The sequence below is a fragment of the Trichomonas vaginalis genome, chromosome VI (genome assembly GCF_026262505.1).
Source record: "Trichomonas vaginalis G3 chromosome VI, whole genome shotgun sequence".
Taxonomy (NCBI): Eukaryota; Parabasalia; order Trichomonadida; family Trichomonadidae; genus Trichomonas; species Trichomonas vaginalis.
Genome location: NC_067208.1, coordinates 9,853,517 through 9,877,572, shown reverse-complemented (window position 1 = coordinate 9,877,572; position 24,056 = coordinate 9,853,517). Strand labels below are relative to the sequence as shown.

Sequence of the window (24,056 nt, the reverse complement as noted above, 5' to 3'; positions counted from 1 at the left end):
TGATGTGCAGTTCGCCGGAATATTGATCGTGTTCAGTTTAACACAGTTCCTGAAGATGTTGGAGTGCACAGAATCGTCCAAATGTGATAGTTGTCAAACTAACACAGTCGGCAAAGATTGAGTCTGCACCTAAATCGGCAAGTGCATAATCGGTGAATGTGATCACTGATAATAATGTGCATCCTGCAAATGCATTCTGTTGAACTGTTTGAAGTGATGTTGGAAGATCAACTCTCAACAATACTGTGCATGAATAGAATGTTCCATCTTGGATTTCTCGTAATTGACATCCTTTCTCAAATGTTAATGTTTGCAGTTTAGAACAGCCATAGAATGCATTTGATCCAATGATAATGATGTATTTGAAGATCAATGCACTAACTTTACCTCCTGGACAACAAACTAACTTTTCTTGATTCTTTGTATAAACAACACCATCATTACTACAATAATTAACATTATCTGTTGGAACATTGATATACAAGAGATTAGAACAGAAAACGAATGTTGATGGATCGAAGTTCGTTACAGTAGAAGGAATTGTTACAGTTGGTAACGATGTACAAGATCTAAACACACCACCAGCTAGTGTTGGCAGATTTGTTCCAGGTGCAAATGTCACTGAACTTAATAATGGACATTCACTGAATGCATTTGCACCTAAATAATTCAATGTTGTTGGAAAAGAAATTGATTTAACTTTTGTTGCTCTAAAACACATTGTTTCTAAATAATTCAGTTGGGATCCTGTAGCAAATGTTACATCAGTTAATGATGTACAATGATCAAAAGCTCTGTCTTCAATGTGCAAAACATTCTTTGGAATTCTGACAGATTTAAATGAAGGGCAATTAATAAATGATTGGAAATAGATTCTATTCATTGGACAATTATCATTAAATGTAACAGAAACAATTTGTGAAGTAGAAAAAGCTTGATCACCCATAGAATTTAAATTCAATCCAAAGTTAACAGAGTTAATATGGCAATTCATAAATGCTTTGGAACTAATTGTTTTTGGTCCATTTCCATTTGTTTTGACTGTATTTATTGTAGCATACCAAAAACATAAATATCCGATTGATTCAACAGATGATGGGATATTTAATGTGTTAACATTTACGTATTCAAATGATTCTTGTCCAAGAGATTTAATTCCTTCATTCAATGTAATTGATGTCAATAATTTGCAATTATAAAAACAATAATCTCCAATTTGTTGGCATTCTGATCTTGTTGTTGCTGATGTCATTCCTCCAATGCAAGCAATAGCTTTTAAATATCCTTTTGTATAAATTATTCCGTTCAACGCAACAAAATTGTTGTTGTTTGCATCAACAGTAATTGATGTCAATTGAGAACATGTTTGGAAAATTGTTAAACCAAATTCAACAACTTCTTTTCCAATAGTGAATGATTTGATTGAAGGAGGAATATATAAATACTTTGTCTTATCTTTTAACATCAATGTCGCAGAATCTTGAACAGTAAACTTCGCATTATTAGAATCAATTTGAATAGTTTGAATATTTGGAGCTCCTGCAAATGCTTGAGTATTAATATTAACTAATGATGCTGGAATATATACGTAATTTAATGTTGTGCATGGATTAAAAATAGAATTTAAAATTGTTGTGCATTTTGGTGGAAAAGTGAATCTTTCTATAACTGTATAGGCAAATGCACCTGCATTAACTGTTTGTAAGTTAGAACCACTCTCAAAATTGACGGTTTTTAGATGAATTGCGTGATCAAATGCTGATGCAGCGATAGTAGTAACGGTTTTTGCTAATAATATGTATGTCATGCCTGATGCATATGAAAAATAAGTAATTGTGGTAATTGGAGAGCCGCTTTCGAAGTAAACACTCTTAATTCCACCTGAATCATAAAGAAATCCGGAATTTAGAGTTTCAATTGTTTTGGGTATAGTTAATGATGGTAATACTCCACATCCTTGAAATGCTTGTTCTCCAATTATCTTTGTTTGCGATGGAAAAGTGTAGCTTGGTTTTCTTGGTGGTAACCTGATTAATCTTTCTTTACCTTTGGTATATAATGCACCATATTGATCTAATTCAAGATATTGGCTTTCAGATGGTAAATAAATGTTTGCAAAGTTCCAACAATATCTTGTATCTCCACCCGTAGTTGTTTGGAGAGTCGAAGTTAGGTAAAGATTTCTAAGATTAACAAAATTGTAAAATACGCCACTTGTGAATGCTGAACATCCTTCGCCAACATAAATGTCAGTAATTGTTTGATAATCACAGTTCGCCATAACTTCTGAACTTGATAAGGTTCATGACCCAGTGATATATAGTGTTGTTCTTTGAACAACAAATGTAAATCCCAGACCAAGAGTGAGTAAAATCAAAAACATTACAGTTAATCCAAGTGAATTATGAAAATTTTACTTGAAAATGATTATATATAATGTTACAATATTAAATATCTAATGTTTTCCATAAATTTTGGCCATTATTACTGTCAAATTTTGAATAGACTCTCAATTTGAACTACCTTTAGAATTTTCGATCGTTTTCATTACTGATAAAATCAAACATTTTTATTATATGATAACAATGATGATACCTACGTGATTTTAATAAAATGGTTGATATTTCAATGTGATTATTCAAATTAAATTTCACCTCGAAATGTATTCAACATCATATTCCTACTATATTGTTTGTAAAAATTTTACGAGTTTTCCATTCAATATATTCAAAAAGTGTTTACAAATACAACAGATTATCCTCCTTCTCTCTTTTAAGAAGACCAATTGTTCAAACATAGTTTTAAAAGCAAATGTATTGATGCCAACGATTTTTTGCATAAATTTCAGAAATCCGATGAGAAATTACAAAAATTATGTAATATTACTATAAAGAATCTGTTTATTTATAAGCAAAACTTTAAAATGTTAATGAACAAAGTCATTTCATTCATAAATAAAAATAATTTGTAAAAAATTAAATTTCAACGCAAAATTTTATTAGTTTGTAATGTAAATAAAATACTCAGATAATATTTCCTTTAATGGAACTCGCAGTTTCTGAGATTTGGAACAGTAAGATTTCCTTCAGCTGTATGAAGTGGCTCGCCCTTGTAGCATGCAACTCCTTGATCATTGATACCTAAATGTTCGACCATTTTCTTCCAATGTGTATTGCGACGGTCTTGGCCGGTAACTTCGCCTTCAGTGAAATGTCCGAAGAAGATTCTAGCACCAATTGGGGAGTCAGCTGGTGGATCTAAAAGTTCGCAGATATCCGGATCTGGTGTACTTGCGCCAAATAACATTGCTTCAGATGTTTCACCACGCATCTTAGCTGGATGCATGTTTGTGAAGACGCAAACTCTTCTGTCTTGTAATTGCTCAACTGTGTAGTACTTTCTGACACTTGTAACGATGTGTTTTGTAATTCCATTTCCAACATCGACGTCTTCTTTGTAAAGGAACTCAGAATCTTCAACTGGTTCGACATGAATGATTTTACCGACGCGAGCATCAATATAAACTGCTGGATCTGGCTCAGGTGGTTTTTCAGTTTGAACTTTTGGTTTCTTTTCCTTCTTTCCACGAAGGTATTTAACTGGTTTGCCGTCCTTTCCTATAATCTCCTGGTTTTGTTCGGTGGTTTTCTCAACTTCTGGTTGCTCCGACATAAATTTACAAAAAATGATCGTAAATATTTCTGATTGAAAAATATTTGGATATGTATTACACATGATTTCCAATAAAATAAACAATATAGCGCCTGGAATTAACGTTTCCATAATTTTTCGGGTTCGACAATTGCTGACGGGTTCAATTTTTATTATCGGTCACATTATTTTTGACAAAATGGCAAAAAAAATTAACGTAAAAAACCAGCTCTCACAAATGAATGCGATTGCATATACAAATTCACTCATAACCCAATATGAACGCTTTAGATAAGTTAAACCCTCCCAATATGGAAACGTTATACCCAGCGAAAAATGGCCAAATTAATGAATTTTAAAGAAGGCTGTACTCTCAAAATTTAAGATTCAAATCAACTTTTGCACATTGAAATAGAAAATTTAGGTGTATATATATATATTGATCTCCAGTAATAATTATAAATTTATCTCTCAAAAATATTGAGCCTTTATGATTGAAATTGTGTGTGAATATTCAATTTTCAAATAATCAATTATTATATTAAATTAAACATTATTTGTTTATTTTCTAATTTTAATTTTAAACTCAATTGAAAAGCATTGAAAATATTAAAATCAATGTTTGTAAAGCTATTCTCGTTGAAAATGAATGATATTGATATTTGGAAACTGTATTATCCAAACACAAATCAAGAGTCTCATACAATATCAGATAATACATCATTTACTGTTTATTCAAATTATTTTCTGCTCTCATCTAATTTTCAAGGATTAACATCTGGAGTTATATATTGCTCAACTTCTAATATTAATCTATTACACTCATTATGCACTTTTATTCAAAATTCTAATTCTCAAGATGGAGGTATTATTCACTTTTCATGCAGCAGCTCCATTGTTCAAGACAGATTTTGTTCAATTAATAGTTATTCATCAAGTAATGGTGAACACTCTTATATTTCTGTAAGTTCAGTTGAACAAAAAAGCTATATTATTGAAAGTACTTTATTTGCATGTGGACAGGGTTCTGGTTCAGGAAGCATTTTTCATTTATATGGTACTGAAAAAATCACATCATCTAATATTTCAAATTGCTCAACAGATCAATATACTGGATATACTCTTAAGAACGGAATTGTGATTATTAAAAGCTGTTATTTTTGTGGAAATAAGGCATTATCAAATGGAATTTGCATGTATCACTATCAAACGCCAAATTCAAATATTTCAAATTCAGTCTTTATAGAAAACTCAGCAACTGTGTCTAGTGAATGGAGTCTTGTTTTTTTAAATTCAAATGATCTTACTGTTTCTAATGGGTCATTATTGATTTTGTAATTTAAGGATACCCTTACATTGCGTAGTTAGAAAGAGAATATGATATTGTCATGATTGCTAAAGTTTTAGGCTCCAGAAATGAATATACATCAAACTGAAACAATTGATAAATTGAATGAACTTTTGAGAGGTTCTCAAATAAAAAAAATTATCTAATTTTTTACAATATTACTATTATTTTATCCACATATGTATATATAGTAATTTGAGAAAAGTTTTAGGAAAAAATAAGTTTAATAAAAATCTGAATTTTACTTGTTGTGGGATTGTTATTAATTGACACTCCAGACGTATTACTAATAGTTATGCGTATGCAATTAAAGTATTTCTGATGGACAAAATGTGAGATTTATATCAGATAATTCATTTCTACTATTAAGTTATTCATTTATGAGTTTGCACTTATTCGCACTAAATAAATAACTATTAAAAATTGTTTTAATTAATTGACACCATATAATAGAGTGAATTTTGTTTGATCAAACAACAATAGATGATAGATATAAAGCCAAGAAACTTGCTATTAATATGCTCTACTTGCTATTTCAATGTAAGTATGATATTTTCTAAATGTTTCGTTCAGATAACTTAGATATATTAGTCAAAATTTGAAATTTTAATAGCACATATATTAAAAATAATTATTATTCATAAAAGATTAATGAAATAGTAAAAAAAATCAATCAAATTATAAAAATACAACATTTAGAAGAATTCTTATTATCCTTCAAAAAGTCAGTATTTCTGCTGTAATTTTCTACAACATTGTAGTTATTGCACTTTGTCTATGGATTTGTATATATGTTATATATAAATTATATATCTAAACTGCCCATAAGTGCAATTTTTATATAAATTGTTTATTTCTTTAACAATTTCATATGAAATATGCTTTTTTAAGCGTATCAAAGCTGTGTTCTTAATGTGCATGGATATATCAAGAAAAATGTCGAAAAAAAATGTGAATTCACAAATTCACTGAATTTTCACCGTTTTTTGAATTTTGCTACAGCACTAATATTAAATAATACTAAAAATCTTCTGTCTTTGTAAAAGAATAAATTCTGACAAAAAGTGCTCGTTTAAATTTAATGATCATCTGTATGACTAAGTGGTAAAAAGTGTTTATGACCAAAAAAGGGTTACATGCTTAGTCTATTTTTCTGACAGGATACTCTAGATTTACATGATCTCTATTTCATATCTCCGTTTTTAGATTCTTCGACAGATTTTATGATAGAAAACCAAGATTAACAAATTTCCGGCATGTTAATGAAGAAATCTGCAGCTACCCTCAATATTATTTCAATAATCAGTATCGTTTCTCTTACAATTTAGTTTTTTCTCAATAATTTAACAAGAAATAACAATACACACTTGGTTTTACGTATAAAAGCTAAGTGTCGAACTTAATCAACTTTACTTACTTAGCAAATGAATATTTTTGTGGTTGCGAGTTCTGAATGCTGAAGTTTTAGATTTCTCTATAAATGATATCATTGCACTTACAATGTTTGTTCCAGCCTATCGCATAAATCATAGAAAATCCAAAAAAAAATAATATAAAGAAAATTCATGTCATGAAGTTCAAAAAATACCGTGTAACATTAAAATTTGTTATGCATAATACATTTTAGCTATTATTGATTTTTTTTTAATTTTCGAGAAATTGAATGGTGAGTCCGATAGAGAAATTTTTAAAAATCCTAGTGCCTCATAGAAGTAATTTCCCGTCTCCCCATACTTCCAAATGTATGCATATGACATAAACTTTTATGCATTACACAAGTGGCCAATAATATCTATAGAGTAAAAAATTAGAAATTTAATTTTTTATATGATAGTATATTTCAGATTTGCGAGCGTAACTTTTTTCTCCATGGCATACTTGTTTTAAGAGCAAATGATCAAAATCGTCCTTCAATTATTGAAGGAGCTGATATCTTTTGAAAATTGAATTGAAAGGGTATTCAATTTTCAAATTTCCTCTCAATTTTGGAAACATATCAACTCTATGAATTAACAATTGTGTGCCTTCACAGTTTATCAGTCATATAAGGTGCTTATAAAGAAAAAAGTTACGCTCGCAAAATATGTTTTTATATAGATTTCACATAAAATAATTATGTAATTTCTAAAAAGAATATTTTTGTTCTTGAATATTAAAGTGTAGTTTAAAAAGTTTTAAATATGTTGCTAAAATTTCAGGTTTATAGCTCATGTCTAGCATGACTTCTTCGTATGCGCAAAAAATCTGACACGTAAGGGTATCCTTAATCGTCGTCGTTATCGATTTTGTAATTTAATCGTTATCGTTTTTTTCTAAACGTGCATTTCTTGCTTTCGGAGCTATTGAACATACAATGGCCCTTACCAGCAATTGAAAACTATTTTTCATTATCAACAATTACATTACTCCGAGTTATTCATCAATCAATGAAAATCGATATATAGTCCATACTTCAATTTACAATATTGGCAAGTCCAATTTCACTTGGCATATTTAACTCATATAGAAAAACCAGTTGGAATCGGCAAAATTATCTTTAATTCCATACATAAGAAATAAAAATTATAAAGTTCTTCAATAATAGCAAACTAATAGTTTAAATAGATTTACAAGTATCGCCCATCTACTTTTGATATAATTCACATATTAAATGTAGAAAACTGGTTTAAAATAAATATTTCAAAAGTTCGAAAACGATTTATGAAAAAATAACGTGATGACATTTACTAAATTTGCTCTGTATTAAAGTATCGATGATAGAAAGAGCATATTTTGTAAATATTTCAAAAATATTTAAAAGTCGGAGAAATTGTATTGTAATGTACTATAATTATGTTACAAATCCGATTCAATACTAATCCTTCGCTATTGAAGTTGTTTTGAGAAGGATATTCTCTAAATTCTTGATAAATCTTTAAAATCTAGAGTAATCGTTTTGTAAACTTAACAAAACTAAAATGTATACCAATAGATTGGCATTTTCTACGTTTTCAAAGTGAGAGAGTGTAAATTCTTTTTTTTTATCCTATTAAGGTTTTTAAAAAATTTAATTAACTTAATTTATATGATCTGAAATATATGACAAGTTAATATGGAGAATTCTTTCAACCCAATTTCAATTTATTGAATTTTCTATTCGAATTCAAAAATTTTCCCAAGAAGAAAAAATAATTAGGAAATTTAATATGTTAATACATAAAATATTTTATTTATTCAAAGAATTCAATTTTCTATTGGATCAAAAAACTTGTGTTAAAGTTCGTATTTTAAGATAACTATACTTTTAGAAGCTGTTTTTTTTTTTTCACCGGGATTTTATTAATTTAATTCTTTCAAAATTTGAATCTTATTGTATATCACCGGACTATGATCATAATAGAGTTGCAATCTCTAATTATAGCCACATTAGTACTCGTGGGTCGATATATCATGGGAGATACAAAATTATTTGAATTTTCTTTTATTTTTTTAAAAAATATTAAAAAAAGTAAATAAATAACTAACAACACAGCATCACTTTTCGTAAAATGCTTTAATCCTAGTCCTTTTTCCCCTTAATTTTTCAATCTCTCCCAGGTTGAAATTTATTCCGGGAATTTTTAAAGATGCTTGGTCAACATAAAATTTCATTAAATCTTCCACAGGAGTCATAAACTCTGAACATTTGAAGCGAGCATGAACTGCATCATTCAAATTTTTAAGAAGATTTTTGTTCGAAAAGTGATTCAATACGGCGATTACATGAATACAAGGTAATCCGTATAATTCGATGTGCTTACATGTGCATGAATATTGTGAATCTGACATAATTTTTACGCAATATGTATAGCGACCAAAAGTTGCATAATATAATTCTTGAATTGGATCATATAATACCGAGCTAAACATATCTGAATGTTTCAAAGTTTCATTTAGATTTTTGATAATATTATCTGATTTAAAATCACCTGTTAAAACATTTTTAACAAGATTGAATTCATGTTCAATGAGACGGATAATTAGTTCGGCGGGTTCATATGTATCCCATTTATCTTTAATTTCGGCATTAAGGGATTCAATAAGAGATGTTGTGAGTATGCCAGCGGTGTAGTCAGCGAATCCTTCAAATGGGTTAATACTATCTAAGTACTTAAAGAGATCCTGATTATTTTCGCGGTTTGGATATTCCTCTTGTAAACGAGTTTCTAACTTTTTAATCAAGTCAATTCGTTTTTGAGGATGGTCTGCGTAAGCGACTTCAACAATTTCGGAATAGACATTGATGTATTCCCTTTTTGTTGCAAAATGACGTAAGCAAAATTTATGATCGCAAGAAAAGCCTGATTCTCTAACAGCAGCTATAATTGCCGGACCTTGATCGGAATAAATATTCTTGAATCTGCTTGGTGGAATAAAAGATTTCAATTTAGTGAGCATATCCTTAATTGTTATCGTATTTTCACTAACAGACCATGCAAATGCAATAGGGATAAGTCTATTATTTGGTGCAGGTGTACCAATAATGAGTAAGTTTCCTTTTTTAATACAAAATAAAAACGTTCCATCAATTTGAATTATTCCGCAAAAAGCTTGTGTTTGCATGTAAAAATGAGTTATTGGAGGAATTACAATAAATGAATAAATTTGAAAGTCTTTTGAATTTTCAGGTAATTCATCACCTTTCTTAAATGTATGCAATTCAATTTCATTGTTAACTTCTTTAACTAAAATCATTTCGCAGAATCCTTGTTCGATTTTGTTTATGATTGAAAAAATTGTTGAGAAATAATTGTAAGATTGAATTCTATCCCCTTTGTGGTTCCTTTAAGTTTATTTACTATATTATGGAACATCGTATAAGTTGCATTGGGAATATTCAATTCTTTTGCAAAAATTTCTTTGCATTGAGGAACATTATCAGAATTTGCTAATTCATAGACTTTTTTTCCTGCTTGCAACTTAAGAATTTTTGGTATATTGTTACTCGGCTTGCATTGCTTTGCTCTATGCTCGTGTTTAATTACTGGAATGAAGAAAAGTTGACCATTTTCATGAGTCTTTACAAGCTCCATGCAAAATTGGCAGTTAGGACAACGAAACTTTTTTCCTTGCTCAAAATTTAATGGATAAAAAGAATTATATGAATCTTTTGCAATAAATATAGCAGCTTCTGTAGGATCTGTAAATTTTAATTTGCTATATCTTTCCTTGAGAATTGGAATTGGGGATTTTCAGGTATTTCCATTCTATATTTCAATTTTTTACGGAATTCAATTCATTTTGAATTAAATCCAGCATATCAGCTCCATCTCCTTTTTCTTCATCAACAATAGCTTGGATGGATACTGATATAGTTTGATTCTCTTCCACTATTGTCGGTTCGCTTTCCGACATGAGATAAAATTGAAGGTTTAACGTACTTTTGATACTCTGAGTTAAAAAAAGATTTTCTTAACATAATTTGATTTATTGGTCCTTAAAAAATTCTGATTCAAAATTGAATTGAATCGAACGAGTTTTCCTTTTGAGTCATTTCAAATATTCATGAGAAAGAAAAAAATTCTAGCAATTTCAAATATTTTTGATTTGATTGAATTCAAAAGTGTCACAAATATTCAATGAGAAAGAGAAAAGAGATCGAATATGTTGTTTCTGAGCGAATAGTCAAGCAATATTTCGTTAAGTACAAAGATCAGCATCCGGAAAAAAATAAATGGGTATATCAAAATGAGATTCCGCAAGAAATATTTGAAAAATATCTAGAAACGAAGAAAACAGAAAATATTGATGAAATGTTACGCTGTACTCGAATTGTTCATGTTGTTGATCAAGATAAAAAAGAATTTTATCTTGAATTTTCAAAAAAAAATCAAATTCATCACATATTAAACAAGAATCTAGATGAAGAACATCAAAAGGCTTATATAGATTATCTTGAAAGTTTACTCAAACTTGAAATAAAAAATAAAAATTAAATTAAATTAACCCTCGTTAGGATATCGTTGCAAATAAAGATCTGTTTCTCAGAAAGATCCTGATTTTCTGATAAATATTCTGTTGTAACTTCTACAAGGTTTAAGATATGAAAAACATTTTTGAATATTTCATCGCTATCAAATCTGCGGAAACATCTGGAATATAATTTCAAATATTTGTGAAGATTTGAATTCTCAATTGCATAATTAATTAAAAATTCATGTGAATTTAAAAAATCGGTAGATGAAATTTGCATGGGTATAAGAGGAAGTACACAATAATACCCCTGAACTACATACTCTGTAAATGAATAGTGAGGAGAAAGACTTCGCAGAATTTCAAGTGTTTTTATGAATTCTAAAGCCATCTCAGATGTTATATCGACTGCTTTATAAAATAAAACTATAAATTTGAGAAGATAAACAAAATCTTCGTTATTTATAATTGAATTCACGTCATTAAAAAAGTTGAAATAATTTGATATTAGTATATCCGAACATGGAAGAGCAGTTGCATATCCTGGGTAATATTTTAATAATTTTGTAAAGAAATTTGCAATTGCATAAGTTGAATATTGATTTTCGTACTCAATAATACTAGAAAAAATTTCTTTCTTGAGTAAAACTGCGTTTTGGAAGAATTCAACGTCAAGAATATTGTTTTTAATCAAAGCAATAAATGTATCGATGATATAGAGAGAATTGTCACTGCTGCTTATGAAACGTAATATCTCATCATATTGATCGGAAAATGTTGATAAATAAAGGTATTGTATGTTATCTAAAGCTTTAAAATGAATTAATTTTAATGAAAAAATGAAAAAAATCTGGTTAATATAATGCGATAAATATTCGAATAAATTTTCCAGTAGTATCAAATCTATTTGAAAGATATTCGAAGAAGTGATATTTTGAATTGTGAATTTTAATATTGTTTCATTTTGTGTAGATTGCTCGATAATGAAATGTATCAAAAGATTCATTGAATATGAGTCAATGGAAAAGCTTAAATCCTTAGGGATATCCAAAATAAATCTTAATAAAGAAGATTCGTCTTGAAAATTAGCTTTCGAAAGTTCTATTTCAGTCGGAGCTGGAAGATTCCGATCATTTATGAATCTCGAAACGACAGAAAATTTGTATTGTTTATATTTCATTATTCGAAATGATAAACTTCAAAATCTAAAATTTATTTTTTTACAATATATTTCATCCTATTGTCAAGGCTAAATTTTTCACCGGAAGTGTATCAAAAATTGATAAGATTTACGGTGATCTAATTATGACAATTCAATGCATCTCGTGATATAACGCAGATATAAACACAACTGATATTGCATAACTAATAATTGAGTCAAATAACTAAATTATGTGTTATATTTTACACATATTTCTTCAATTTTGTAATAAATGGATGTTTAACACTAATTTTTTAAGGACTTCGACTTTAGCATCACATAAATATGTTATTTTCTATATTAAAATATAATTTTGGTGGTCTTAGAATAGAAAAATATGCAATATTCGTGGAGATAATGAGGGTTCTTAAACATATTCTTAAAAATAAATAAAATAATACAAATCTTTATTCAATCTTTTGATATTGTTGGTCCTCTCTTTGTGAAAATACTTAACTTCTAAGAGTATTATGTTTTACCTAGTGAGGACCTTAAGTTTGCAAAAACATAATAAAAGTAAAATAAAAAAGATCGGATTTATCACAAAACTTTGAGTATTATAGGATTTAATATATTTTCTTAGTAGATTATATGATTTAGTTTCTTAAAATCTAAAGTATTTCTTGAGGAAAATATAAATTGAAATTTAGGGTTGTACAAACTGGCACAATTTTGCGGGCCGCCTGCCAGGAGCTGGCACGCGGCCAAAATCAAAAAAGTGGCCAAAAATCGGGCCTCGTGGCGTGGAAAGGATGTCGCCCTTCGGGCTCCACCCTTTCCACGCCACTCGGCCTATGACCACAATTATATAATATGCTCATTATTATTTTTTCTTTTTCTCTTTTCTTTCTTCTTTTCCCCTTTTCCCTTCCTTTTTTTCTAGTTTTGGAAAGGAAAAAGTAAAAAATTTAATAATTAATTTTATTACTATGAAAATATACTTTTTAGCTTATATTGTAAGCTGTGAGAGTTTTAAGTGATGGAAGATATAAATCAAATTTGAAATTCAACAAATCTTGTTATGATTAAGTTGAATATTGTACTCTAATTAAGAGTTTTCAGTTATGAACTCAGGTATTATATAATAAAAGTATAACTCAAGATAATAAAGAGGTTTTTAAATGTAGATCTGAAAATCAAACTACCATGTTTGATATGATTAAGTTGAATAATGTTATTTTATTAAATGGTTCAAATCTGTGAAATCGGCAATTACAAATTAAAGGCGTAGTTCAAAAAATTAAAGAGATTTTAAAAATTTAATATCAGAATTAAACTAAAAAAAGGATTTAGTTATTTCAGTAATTATCAGAAAAGGTTAAAAAGATAGGGTAAGTAATGAGACTTGAGTGAGATGTGAGAAATCATATGTAAATAATTAGATATCTGATGAGTAAGGTCGGAGAGTTAAGATCTGGTTAGTAAGGTAGTAATGAGAGTTAAGATCTGATGAGTAAGGTAGTAATGAGAGTTAAGATCTGATGAGTAAGGTAGTAATGAGAGTTAAGATCTGGTTAGTAAGGTAGTAATGAGAGTTAAGATCTGGTTAGTAAGGTAGTAATGAGAGTTAAGATCTGGTTAGTAAGGTAGTAATGAGAGTTAAGATCTGATGAGTAAGGTAGTAATGAGAGTTAAGATCTGATGAGTAAGGTAGTAATGAGAGTTAAGATCTGATGAGTAAGGTAGTAATGAGAGTTAAGATCTGGTTAGTAAGGTAGTAATGAGAGTTAAGATCTGGTTAGTAAGGTAGTAATGAGAGATCTGCGGGCAGTAATGATACATCTATGAGTACATAACTAAAACCTGAGTTCTATGAGCGAAATCTGAGAGCTAAAAGCCGAGAGATCTAAGGTAAGTAATGAGAGAAGAGAATTTGAAATTTTACAAAATACGTTTACTCATACAAAATAATTCGCATTCTTTTATAACGAATCTAAAAAAAAGGTAGTGGGGCTTCCAGGCACTTCGTGCCCTCTGGCCCTGAAGATGTTTAGTATAAATGAAGTTTTTATTCGAAGGGCTTCCAGGCGCGTTGCGCCCTCTAGCCCCGAAGATGTTTAGTATAAATGAAGTTTTTATTCGGAGGGCTTCCAGGCGCGTTGCGCCCTCTAGCCCATAAGAAATTTTGCCCAAGACCCAAGAGGAGGACCGAACCCCAGCCGACCAGCCGGTGACTTTTTTGTAGAGCACTCAAAATAGTATAACTTTGTCCGGACAAGTAAGGGTCTATCGTCGCTACAGGAAAAGTTACAGGCGTTCCAAGGAAGTATACTTTGAGAAGCCTTTTCTCCCTTATAGAATGAGATAGGACGGTTATTTTACAAAACTGACAACACTTTGACCGAGTAGTTTTTTGTGCTGAACAAAAAGTGTCATATAAACATCCGTCAAAAACCGCTTTTTAACTTCACTTAAAATGCCACGTAAGCTACGTAAGAATATACGTAAGAGGAAGGGAGCATTGAAACATCCAATAGTAAAACTGACACCACAACAACAGTTGCAACAACAAATGATGAATGACCCCACTATGTTGCAACAAATGTCAAGCAACCCTATGCTTTTAAACCGAGTTATTGGTGCACAGAGTGGAGGTTTAAGAGCGGCACTTTTAGCGAAAATGGCAGGCTATGGTGGAGCTGCAGACGGAACAGCTTATAACCCTCAAAGTCAAATGAATTTGAGTTCACTCAAAAATCAAATAACAGATGTCAAAAAGTCAAACATAGACATACAGAAACAAATAAGTGAAAACGAAAAGAAACTAGAATATGACAGACACACAAAGAAACTCAATGAGTTAAACGTAGAGAAAAAGAAGAAAGAAGAACAACTGAAAGAACTAAGTACAGAGGAATATGCGAAAAAAGTGTCAGAAAAAGCAGCAGAAGTAGCAAAAATGGAACAAGATGTTATAAATTTGAAAAACCATACTACTCAATATAAAGTACTGAAAGATGAAGAGATAAAACAAAAAGCCATGAAGACATATATGGATAGCGATGAGTATAAAAAAGAAGTTGAAGCAAATGTAAAGGCAGAAAAACTTTTACAGTTGCAAAACCAAACCGTACAGTATGAAAACTTAGCACAAGAAAGTAAAAATAACGACGCAGCCATGCAAAAGGCAATGAAAAGCGCAGAATATATAAAAGCTAATAATGACTGGTTAGATGCCCAAGCCAACGCTAAAGCAGCCCAACTTATAGGGTCAATAAGGACAAAAATACAAGCGGATGAAGACAGTTCAAATGAAGCTTTAATGAATGCTGACTTTAAGAATGCCTTCGAAGCTCTTCATAGTAAGGTGAAACTAGTGAACGACTTCTCATCTGGAAAGAAACTGAAGTCTGAAGGTTTCGACAAAGAGTTAAGAGAAGTAGCACAAAATATGACGAAAATAACAGATGCAGCAACGAGACAGGCAGTTCAAAGTGCCTATGACGCCGTTAGAGCAGCTGTTGTGGAAAGTCAAGAAAAAGAGTTACAACAGACCAAAACAGACCTAGTAAATGTTTTCTTAAAAACGAAAAGTCAGGTAGGACATTATGCTGCAGATGGAACATATGTGCCAGCTGGTGGAACTTATATACCACCAAACCCTCCAAGAGAAGCACCTGCACCAGGACTACCTAAAACATTTACATCGTCACATGGACACAGACACAGGCATGCACCAAAACCAACACAACAACCAACAGTTCAAAATCCAGCACCACAATAACAACCAAAACCAACAGTTCAAAATCCAGCACAGCAACCAACAGTTCAAAATCCAGCACAGCAACCAACAGTTCAAAACCCTGCACAGCAACAACAACCAAAACCAACAGTTCAAAATCCAGCACAGCAACCAACAGTTCAAAACCCTGCACAGCAACCAACAGTTCAAAATCCAGCACAACAACCACCTCCACAACCAGCACAGCAACCAACAGTTCAAAACCCTGCACAACAACAACCACAAACAGAGCAAGGACATAAAAGAAGTAGAGAAAAAGGAAACCAAGAATTCTTAAAAATGCTTAAGGAAGATTATGGTTACCCAGATACTCTTGACTTTAGTGACAGATATAAAGAAGCTATTAGAAAGTTCAAGGAAGGAAATACTGACCCGAACCTATTTAGCTTTATGGTTCAGCACCAAATGGGATATAATTTCAAACCTGGAAAATACAAGCTCGCTAAGGGATATGATTTAATAGCATATCATCCAAATGACATGAATGAATTTACTCCGAGATATTTGATGTCAGAGCTAAATGATAATTCAACTCTCTTCATGAAACGCGTAAAAAATAGAGACGGAACGAAAGAAGAAAGGTTTATGAGTCCGGATGACTTAGATAGGGAACTTGTTAAAAATGGTCTCGGAATATATGAAATGCCACCAGATGAGGTACAAGAAACTCCACAGGAAGAAGTTCAGATACAACCAGACATGGAAGAAATAGTTCAGCAACAACAGCTAGAAGAGCCTGAAGGAAACGAACAAGTCCCTCCTTTGGAAACTAACTTCACAGAACTAGATGAAGATTTGGAACAGCCGAAAAATCTTGACCCTCAACAAGTGTATGCGGAGAATATGGAATCTTTCCAAGAGTCTAAGAAAAATTTGGCTGACATAGTAGAAGAATATCGAAAAATGTTCGCCGACATACAAAAGACTCCAACATCAGATGAAAATATTCAGCATAGAATGGAAGTACTGAAAGATAATGTACGCAAATACAATAATCCTTTTTACTTACGAGCATATAACGTTCAATCTTTGGCTGAACTCGGTGAAAATAAAAGGTTAAATTTCAACAAAACATATAGAAATGAAACATTGTTTAAAGTTCATTCAGAACCTAACCAATATGGAAACAAACCTACTTTTGTTTCTGCAGACTATGGAACTACAATGAGATGGGGTCATAAAGCTAATCCGGATAGGTGGTTCATAAACTTACAACCTCAATTCCAAGAAGTTGTAGACGCAATGGAAGTGAATGGTGAACCAGATATAGCTGGTATTTTCAGCGCGGCTTTAATGCCATTGAAAGATATGAAAGATGCAGATATTTTGGACCAGTATGAAATGAACATGGCTGAAGGAAATATAACACCTGACGTTCTAGAACATTTATCTCAAAGAACTACACAGAACCATAGAGATGGTATATTTGGTGAAGAGTTTAGAAAGAGAGTTAGGGAGAGAGAAGGAAGAGAACCTATTGTACATGACCTTGCAAACGAAAGTTTGCAAAATGTCATAAAAACTTACTTTGCAGACAATGAACTGAGAAGGGATGAATATTTAAGAAAACTCAAATGGACAGTACCAAATGAAATGTTAGTATTGAAAAACATGTTCCTTGACAAAATAAAACCAACTACAGAAATAAATGACGCAAGCCTGAAACGTTGGGTAAAAGCTTTCCCATTCACAAAAGATATTATTGGTTACATGGAAAGAAAACCAGAATGGCTACAAAAACATATATTTGGAAACGAGCTTATTCCATATGGACAAGCTCTGTTTGAAGAGCTTGAACCGGAAACTCAGGAAAGAGTCATGCAAACAATAAGCGAAGACTCAAATACAAACTATGACAAAATCTTTCTAGGATATAGGTTACCTGAGATGGGCGACCAGAGCCCAAAGGCAAAAAGGACATGGGAAATTTACAACATACTAGGTGAACATGAGGCAAAGATGCAACAACTTGAAGCAGAGGGCAAATTACCAAAAGCGACACCAAAGAAGAAGAGAAGAGTAGAACAAAGTGAAAGTAGTGAAGAAGTAACTTCATCTAGTGAAAGTAGTGGCAATGAAGGAAAAAGAAGAGTTAAAAACTCAGTCAGGAAGAAAGTAAAGCTTGGTCCGAGTGGGTTCTATTATATATAAATCCAACTATTCTATATTTTTACCCATATGAAATGTACGCCGCTCAGAATATAACGCCAACAGTTTTGGATGCCATGAACGGAAATGTTTCCGAATGGTATAACGAATGCGACAATGCCATTAGAAGGTCAGAAATAGTTCCTGGAACTTACGAATATACAACTGCTATTTCTTATGGAAACGTAGGTGAGTTTGGAGAAGGTTCTTCAACAACAGTAGATATTGCTTGCGACAGGTTTCATATTATTTCTATTGACAACTCATTCTTATACGTGGAATAAGACATTGAAATAAAACCTTCTGCCAAGTTGTCTGACAAGAAAGGTTGCAATGGAATTTTCTATGTCGGATACCAATATGCTCCAGAAGTTTTCATGGGATATAAGATATATTCTAACTCTGACTTAGTTCAAACAGTAACATGGGCAAACTATGAATGGTTCGCTTTGAGAAACTCAGTACAACCACAAGCTAGAGAACAAACAGACCAGTATGCAAATATTGAGAAAATAAGAAGACTTGACCCTAACGTTCCAGGAGTTTATGTTAACCTTTCTGGACAAACTGCTGCAGCAGTAACCAAAGTAAAACTGAAACTTAGAGTTCCTTTGTCATCTTTCCTCATCTTCAGGTTTTTAAGATACTTGCCAAACTGGGCAGGAAAAATTTCTATCGAACTTACTCCAAGCAAAAATAACTTAGTCATTGCACCAACACAAGACCCATTCAGCATTACTGTAGCTGGAACTGGTGGAGCCAAGTTCTGTGACTTTTGCAAAGACAAAGTTGACTTAGACTTTGGTTTCTCAAACCTCAACACTGAAGTAAACTATTATTTCAATGCTGCTGGAGATGCTTGGGACCCAGTTAAGTTCACATGCGAAAAATTTGAATGCAAGAGAATAGAAAGCAGACTTGCAGTCTATATGTTGGACCCAGATATTTCAAATGCTTTAGCTGCCAAATATATTGCAGTTCCACTTATGTTCCCTATACACCAAATATCTGTCAAAGACTTTGCAGGTGAAGTTGGAAACCAAAATCCAGGAGCCGAAGGTGCAAGAACAGATATTGCTTTAACAACTGCAATGAAACATGCAGATACTATGTTTGTACTGTTCAGACGAACTATAAATGACTATTCTTGTTTCTACAACCCTGGTATTAAATATCATATAAACATAGATGGCAAATATTATCCAAGAGAAGAATATTCTACAGTTGAGGATATGAGGTCATACAACTTGACATTAGATGCTATGAACTTTAACAACAACTTCACAACAACCATTAACCCTGAAATGCAAAGTTCTATTATGCCATATGTGAAAGTATGGACTCATACAGGAGGTCAAAAAACTCAATATACAAATGGAGACCGTTCAAACTTTTGGCTTGGCATTCCATTTGCTGACTCAGAAGACTTTATGGGTGGTATTTCAACTGTTGGTACAGTTCAAATACAATATACTGGTGACAGAGACGGTCCAGATGAATTGAGAGCAAAGAAGTTTACAAAACCAATAGCACTTTTCACGGAAGATGCTCTTTTGAAGATTCGTTCGATGAAACCTGCTGGGGCTCCTCAGATTGGCATAACGACAGCTTCCATCGAGCAGATTTTGGCAGCAGGTCAGTAAGTTGTTCTTGAACTGACTTCTCTCCGTCAAATATTGACAGTACGCCAGTTTTGACATAATATTGTAAGATAAACTTTCCTTTAGTAATATCGGTCAGTTTTGAAGTTATATTTTTGTCTGCTTCAAGAACTTTCACCATTTCAGTTATACCAACTTTCTTTGCTTTATGAAAATATTTTGGTTCAGCAAAGACTGCTATTCTATAACATTTTCCATTGTTTGTGTAAAGAACTATTCTGTCAATGTATTTGTATTGTTTGTGAGTATAAACTTTGTTCTGCTTCAATTCAATAAGATATCCGAATACGTCCATCTTTTTATTCTAAGTAAAATGTCATTTCCGAAAAATAGAAGCGTAAGTGTTTCAAAAGGTTTAATGGCGGTGGCAGATGTGAAGTTAAATTCACCAACTCAAACAAACAGTCAAAGTGTTGTTGTCAATGTCAAAGACAGAGATGTTGAAGTGGGGAAACCATACGAAGACGAAGATGGTATAACAATTGTTCCTGTAAAAGAACCAACATATCCTGAAGTTAACAGAGACTTAAGTTCTGTTGCAGATATTCGAAACGACTACCAACAACTGAAAGACAAACTTCAAACTCAGGAGAAGATTTGTCAGGCTTTAAGTATAATGTTAAACTTGGTCGAACACAACCCTGTAAAACTGAACTCATATGTCATTGCACCTCATGAAGTTTTGAAAGAACTATTGAAACTTTTGACAGAGGCAGACGATATAAACATCAAAGAAATAGAACCCGACATTAGTTGCTGTGGTGTTTCATATAATGTCATTGACAAGATATACGTTATGAAAGGAGGTGAAACGTTGAACTTAAAATATAGTTTCCCAGACGTTATAAAAATATTTGACGACCACAACATTTCATTAAAATTTATTTGCTAAGTAAATGGCAGAAGACATAATGGTTTATACTATTACGACTAAAAACCCTGAGTCATATAATTCTATAACAACAAACTTACAAAGTCCTCAAGGACGATATTGTAAACTAACCTTAAACACAATGACGACTAAAGCCTGTTTTGCTCTTTTGACACCAGAAGACTTTATTGTTGTGAATGGTAAAAAATACTCCTTTGAAGATACTTACTCAGATATACCACCAACAGGTTTTGTTGACTTATTTAATACTTTAAGTACGGTGTAACATGTGCTGCAACTAGAGCAGGTTTCATTATGTTTGGATGTCCGACTGAGTTTACTATAAACGATATGAGCTATAATACAAAACTTATTTCTGGTTTTTACTACCAACAGTTTCCTATAACAGGAAAAGGTGTCATACAAGGAATGTCTATTCCATTGACATTAAGCACACCAATCTTATATATTGTTTCAAACTTAGGTTCAAAGTGTTATTCAAATGTCGACAGAAACTATTATGACCAAAAGATACTTATGCGTATAAACAATACTTTCTCTGCTGGTTTGCCTATTGTTCATTCGAATGCAGAATTTTCAACCTTAGTGAACTCAAACACTTTAGCAAGTATAACGTTGACATTAGTTGACGCAAACTTTGTTCCTGTAAAACTTTTATGTCCTATGTATTTGTCAATGACGGCAGAAAGTTTCGAATTGGAAGATGCAACTGGTGAAAGTATTGTATTACAAGAACAACTTCAACAACAAATAGCTCAAGAACAACAAATGCAACAAATGGAACAACAAAGTCAAGAATAAAAAATAATATTTTTTTATTTTATAAAAATGTACAGAATAGATGTTTCAGATTTTTATGACTTCCAAGCATTCAGAAATATGTGTCCATTTAGAGACTATAACAAAGCAGTCGAGAATTTGAAACGTTTAGTCATTTATGTTGACCCTGCCCCAGAATGTTATGTCATGAAAGAATGGGATGTTGTCTTTAACAAACCAAGAGCAACAATAGTTTCAGAACAAGAATGTAGACAGAAACTTAAGAAAATAAAAGTCGTACAAGTTGGCATGATGATGTTAGATGCTTGGGATATCTTATTGTCAAAGTTAGAAGATTTTTCAGTTCGAGGTATAAAGTTCTATACACCTTCTCCAAACTTCTATTCTATCTTCACTGGATATAAATATGAACAAGTAGAATGGAAAGAAAATATTATAGAAGCTTGGTTAGACCATGTCAAAGAAATTATATGCAATGGAAACGAAAAGGTTTATGAGTATATCTTATGTTGGTTTGCAAATATCTTACAACATCCAAGTGCTAAAAATGAAACTGCTCTCATTATAATTGGAAAACAAGGAACAGGTAAGAACACATTCTTTACAGATATCTTATGCAAACTGTTAGAAGGTTATTCGAACCCTAATATGACAAACTTAGAAAACATCTGTGGCAAGTTTAACTCCTCAATAGAGAATATGAAACTTATAGTTTGCAATGAACTTCAAAGTATAGATACAACAAAAGTTTTGAACTCAGATGCTTTGAAGAGTCTTATAACAGACAAAGTTGGCGTTGTTGAAAGAAAGTATAAAGACTCAAGAGTTTGTGAGAATGTTGCAAACTTCATTATGGTTTCAAACAATACTGTTCCGATGAAGTTAGAAAGTTCTGACAGAAGATATGTAGTTGTCAGAACGTCAGATTCTCATATGCAAGATACAGAATATTTTGACGACTTAGCAGAAACTTTGACATCTGACTTTTACAACCACTTGTTCTCATATTCATGACATTAGATATTTCTAAGTTCAATCCAAGACAAATTCCACATACCGAAGAGAGACAAACATTGTTAGAAGCAAACAAGAGTGTATATGAACTGTTCGTAGATGAAACTGACTTTGTGTCATTAGATGAAAGGTCATTGTACGATTCGTATAAACAATATTGTCAAGAATATGGTTATATGGCAGCTTCTAAACGTACATTCTTGGCAAATGTCAAAAGTCTTTTAGACGTACAGAATGGTGTATATACAAAGAAAAATTTTTCTGAGTAAATTTTAAAAAAAATTTTTTTTATCCGATAGAAAAGATGACAGAAAAATTAACTTTTTACATAGCGCCAGACCCTTCTTGCCCACATCTTTTTAAGCCACAATATATAGACATAGAACTAAATAGAGAAAGCGAAATTCCACAAACAGAAGAAACATATAGAGACCTAGATAACGAAAATGGATATGCGCTATTCTGGTTAGATTGTCCTTATGAAATGTATGAAAAAAAGGCTTTATATGAAGAATATAGAAAATATTGTCATGAAAACGATATAAGACCAAGCTCTAGAGAAAAATTCTATGCTGGTATAAAACATCTTTTCGAAGTTCGGAATGGCAAATATAGAAAGAAATAATTTTTCTGAGTAAATTTTAAAAAAAATATTTTTTTATCCGATAGAAAAGATGACGAAATATATTTCAGTAAACAAGTACATGTCAGGACTTAAAGAAGAACTAGACCTATTCACATATTTGAATGTTTACTTCTACCATTTTGAAAAGTCTTCATTCAGCAAAGTTTGGAACATCGAACCAGTTAAGTTTGCTATTGTGACTAAAAATGGTGCGAAATTTGAAGACTTAGAGATAGAAGGTTTGTTAACAGTCAAAGAAAGTTTTGACAGAAGGTTCTCAAACCTTAAAGAAGGCAAAGCATACAAACTTGTTATACCTTATGAACCAAAGAAAGCAGACGACTATGAATATTATGAGTCTAAGATAGTTGAAGTTCAAGGTAAATTGGGTAAAAAGATTTTAGAGTCTAAGCCAGTGTTTACTCCTAAAGAGGAAGAGAACATTGACATTGACCCAGAAATGTTCTAAAAATAAAATTTTATTTTTACATGTCAAATTTCTTTTTCTCTGGAACTGGTTCAGGTTCTTTCTTCTCTTCTTCTACTTTCTTTTCTTTCTTTTCTCTCTTCTTCTTTTCTGGTGGAGTTATGTCAAATTTGGCGCAACCATATTTATGTAAAAGTTCTTTGTCCTTTAATAGCTCATCTATTCTGTTTTCTATTTCATCTTCAAGAACAGCGCATGTGTCTTCTTTGCATTCCAAGAACTTTTGTTGGACTTCATCTCTCCAAGAGGCTTCATCTCTGTCAACAAGTCTGTCATTGACAAATTTTAAGACTGCTCTGCTTAATGTTTTATGGTTCTTGTCATATTCCCAGAAACAGAACTTTAGAACAAATTCACCTTTCTTGTTTACACTATGTAAGATTTTATGGTCTACAGATGTTTTGCTGTCAAAAAGCTTGTCTCGAATATAGATAGCGAAATCGCTAGACATTTTCTAAAAGATAAAAATTTTAATTTTTCTAAAAATATGTTAGAAAAAAAGTTTGCTGACATTGACAAGAAATTTGAGAATGTTTTAAACAAGAACAAGGTGAAGTTAGAAAATGCTCAGATAAA

The 24,056-nt window shown here is 31.7% G+C and overlaps 11 protein-coding genes and 1 pseudogene across 12 annotated transcripts, besides 2 other annotated features; 8 read left to right on the top strand and 4 right to left on the bottom strand.

The window, feature by feature from the left end:
* Positions 1-37: 37 nt before the first annotated feature.
* Positions 38-2,281, bottom strand: TVAGG3_0837090 (leucine-rich repeats (6 copies)-containing protein; the record flags this gene model as incomplete). The annotated part of the gene is made up of 1 exon (XM_001301142.1): positions 38-2,281. One exon carries the CDS (start codon positions 2,279-2,281, stop codon positions 38-40), a length of 2,244 nt encoding a protein of 747 aa, XP_001301143.1.
* A 484-nt stretch (positions 2,282-2,765) lies between these two features.
* Positions 2,766-4,028, bottom strand: TVAGG3_0837080 (tRNA binding; the record flags this gene model as incomplete). Its single annotated transcript, XM_001301140.2, has 1 exon — positions 3,040-3,672. One exon carries the CDS (start codon positions 3,670-3,672, stop codon positions 3,040-3,042), a length of 633 nt encoding a protein of 210 aa, XP_001301141.2.
* A 3,234-nt stretch (positions 4,029-7,262) lies between these two features.
* Positions 7,263-7,350: a mobile genetic element.
* Positions 7,351-8,438: 1,088 nt separating this feature from the next.
* Positions 8,439-10,562: a mobile genetic element.
* TVAGG3_0837050 (MULE transposase domain-containing protein) lies at positions 8,943-9,712 on the bottom strand (the record flags this gene model as incomplete). Its single annotated transcript, XM_051248747.1, has 1 exon — positions 8,943-9,712. A coding segment is annotated over one exon (770 nt), but the record flags the coding sequence as incomplete, so codon positions are not given.
* A 3,985-nt stretch (positions 10,563-14,547) lies between the features above and the next one.
* On the top strand, positions 14,548-14,792 carry TVAGG3_0837030 (protein of unknown function, DUF4106 family; the record flags this gene model as incomplete). Its single annotated transcript, XM_051248746.1, has 1 exon — positions 14,548-14,792. A coding segment is annotated over one exon (245 nt), but the record flags the coding sequence as incomplete, so codon positions are not given.
* A 76-nt stretch (positions 14,793-14,868) lies between these two features.
* TVAGG3_0837020 (protein of unknown function, DUF4106 family) lies at positions 14,869-15,855 on the top strand (the record flags this gene model as incomplete). The annotated part of the gene is made up of 1 exon (XM_051248745.1): positions 14,869-15,855. A coding segment is annotated over one exon (987 nt), but the record flags the coding sequence as incomplete, so codon positions are not given.
* A 297-nt stretch (positions 15,856-16,152) lies between these two features.
* On the top strand, positions 16,153-16,626 carry TVAGG3_0837010 (protein of unknown function, DUF4106 family; the record flags this gene model as incomplete). Its single annotated transcript, XM_051248744.1, has 1 exon — positions 16,153-16,626. A coding segment is annotated over one exon (474 nt), but the record flags the coding sequence as incomplete, so codon positions are not given.
* A 540-nt stretch (positions 16,627-17,166) lies between these two features.
* Positions 17,167-18,024, top strand: TVAGG3_0837000 (protein of unknown function, DUF4106 family; the record flags this gene model as incomplete). The annotated part of the gene is made up of 1 exon (XM_051248743.1): positions 17,167-18,024. One exon carries the CDS (start codon positions 17,167-17,169, stop codon positions 18,022-18,024), a length of 858 nt encoding a protein of 285 aa, XP_051084218.1.
* Positions 18,025-18,398: 374 nt separating this feature from the next.
* On the top strand, positions 18,399-19,404 carry TVAGG3_0836990 (protein of unknown function, DUF4106 family; the record flags this gene model as incomplete). The annotated part of the gene is made up of 1 exon (XM_051248742.1): positions 18,399-19,404. A coding segment is annotated over one exon (1,006 nt), but the record flags the coding sequence as incomplete, so codon positions are not given.
* Positions 19,405-20,040: 636 nt separating this feature from the next.
* On the top strand, positions 20,041-20,574 carry TVAGG3_0836980 (protein of unknown function, DUF4106 family; the record flags this gene model as incomplete). The annotated part of the gene is made up of 1 exon (XM_051248741.1): positions 20,041-20,574. The coding sequence occupies one exon, from the start codon at positions 20,041-20,043 to the stop codon at positions 20,572-20,574; it is 534 nt and encodes a 177-aa protein (XP_051084216.1).
* A 1,632-nt stretch (positions 20,575-22,206) lies between these two features.
* TVAGG3_0836970 lies at positions 22,207-22,637 on the top strand (annotated as a pseudogene). Its single transcript has one exon. A coding segment is annotated over exon 1 (431 nt).
* Positions 22,638-23,042: 405 nt separating this feature from the next.
* Positions 23,043-23,462, top strand: TVAGG3_0836960 (protein of unknown function, DUF4108 family; the record flags this gene model as incomplete). The annotated part of the gene is made up of 1 exon (XM_051248740.1): positions 23,043-23,462. The coding sequence occupies one exon, from the start codon at positions 23,043-23,045 to the stop codon at positions 23,460-23,462; it is 420 nt and encodes a 139-aa protein (XP_051084215.1).
* A 16-nt stretch (positions 23,463-23,478) lies between these two features.
* TVAGG3_0836950 (uncharacterized protein) lies at positions 23,479-23,931 on the bottom strand (the record flags this gene model as incomplete). The annotated part of the gene is made up of 1 exon (XM_051248739.1): positions 23,479-23,931. One exon carries the CDS (start codon positions 23,929-23,931, stop codon positions 23,479-23,481), a length of 453 nt encoding a protein of 150 aa, XP_051084214.1.
* Between the last annotated feature and the right edge of the window lie 125 nt (positions 23,932-24,056).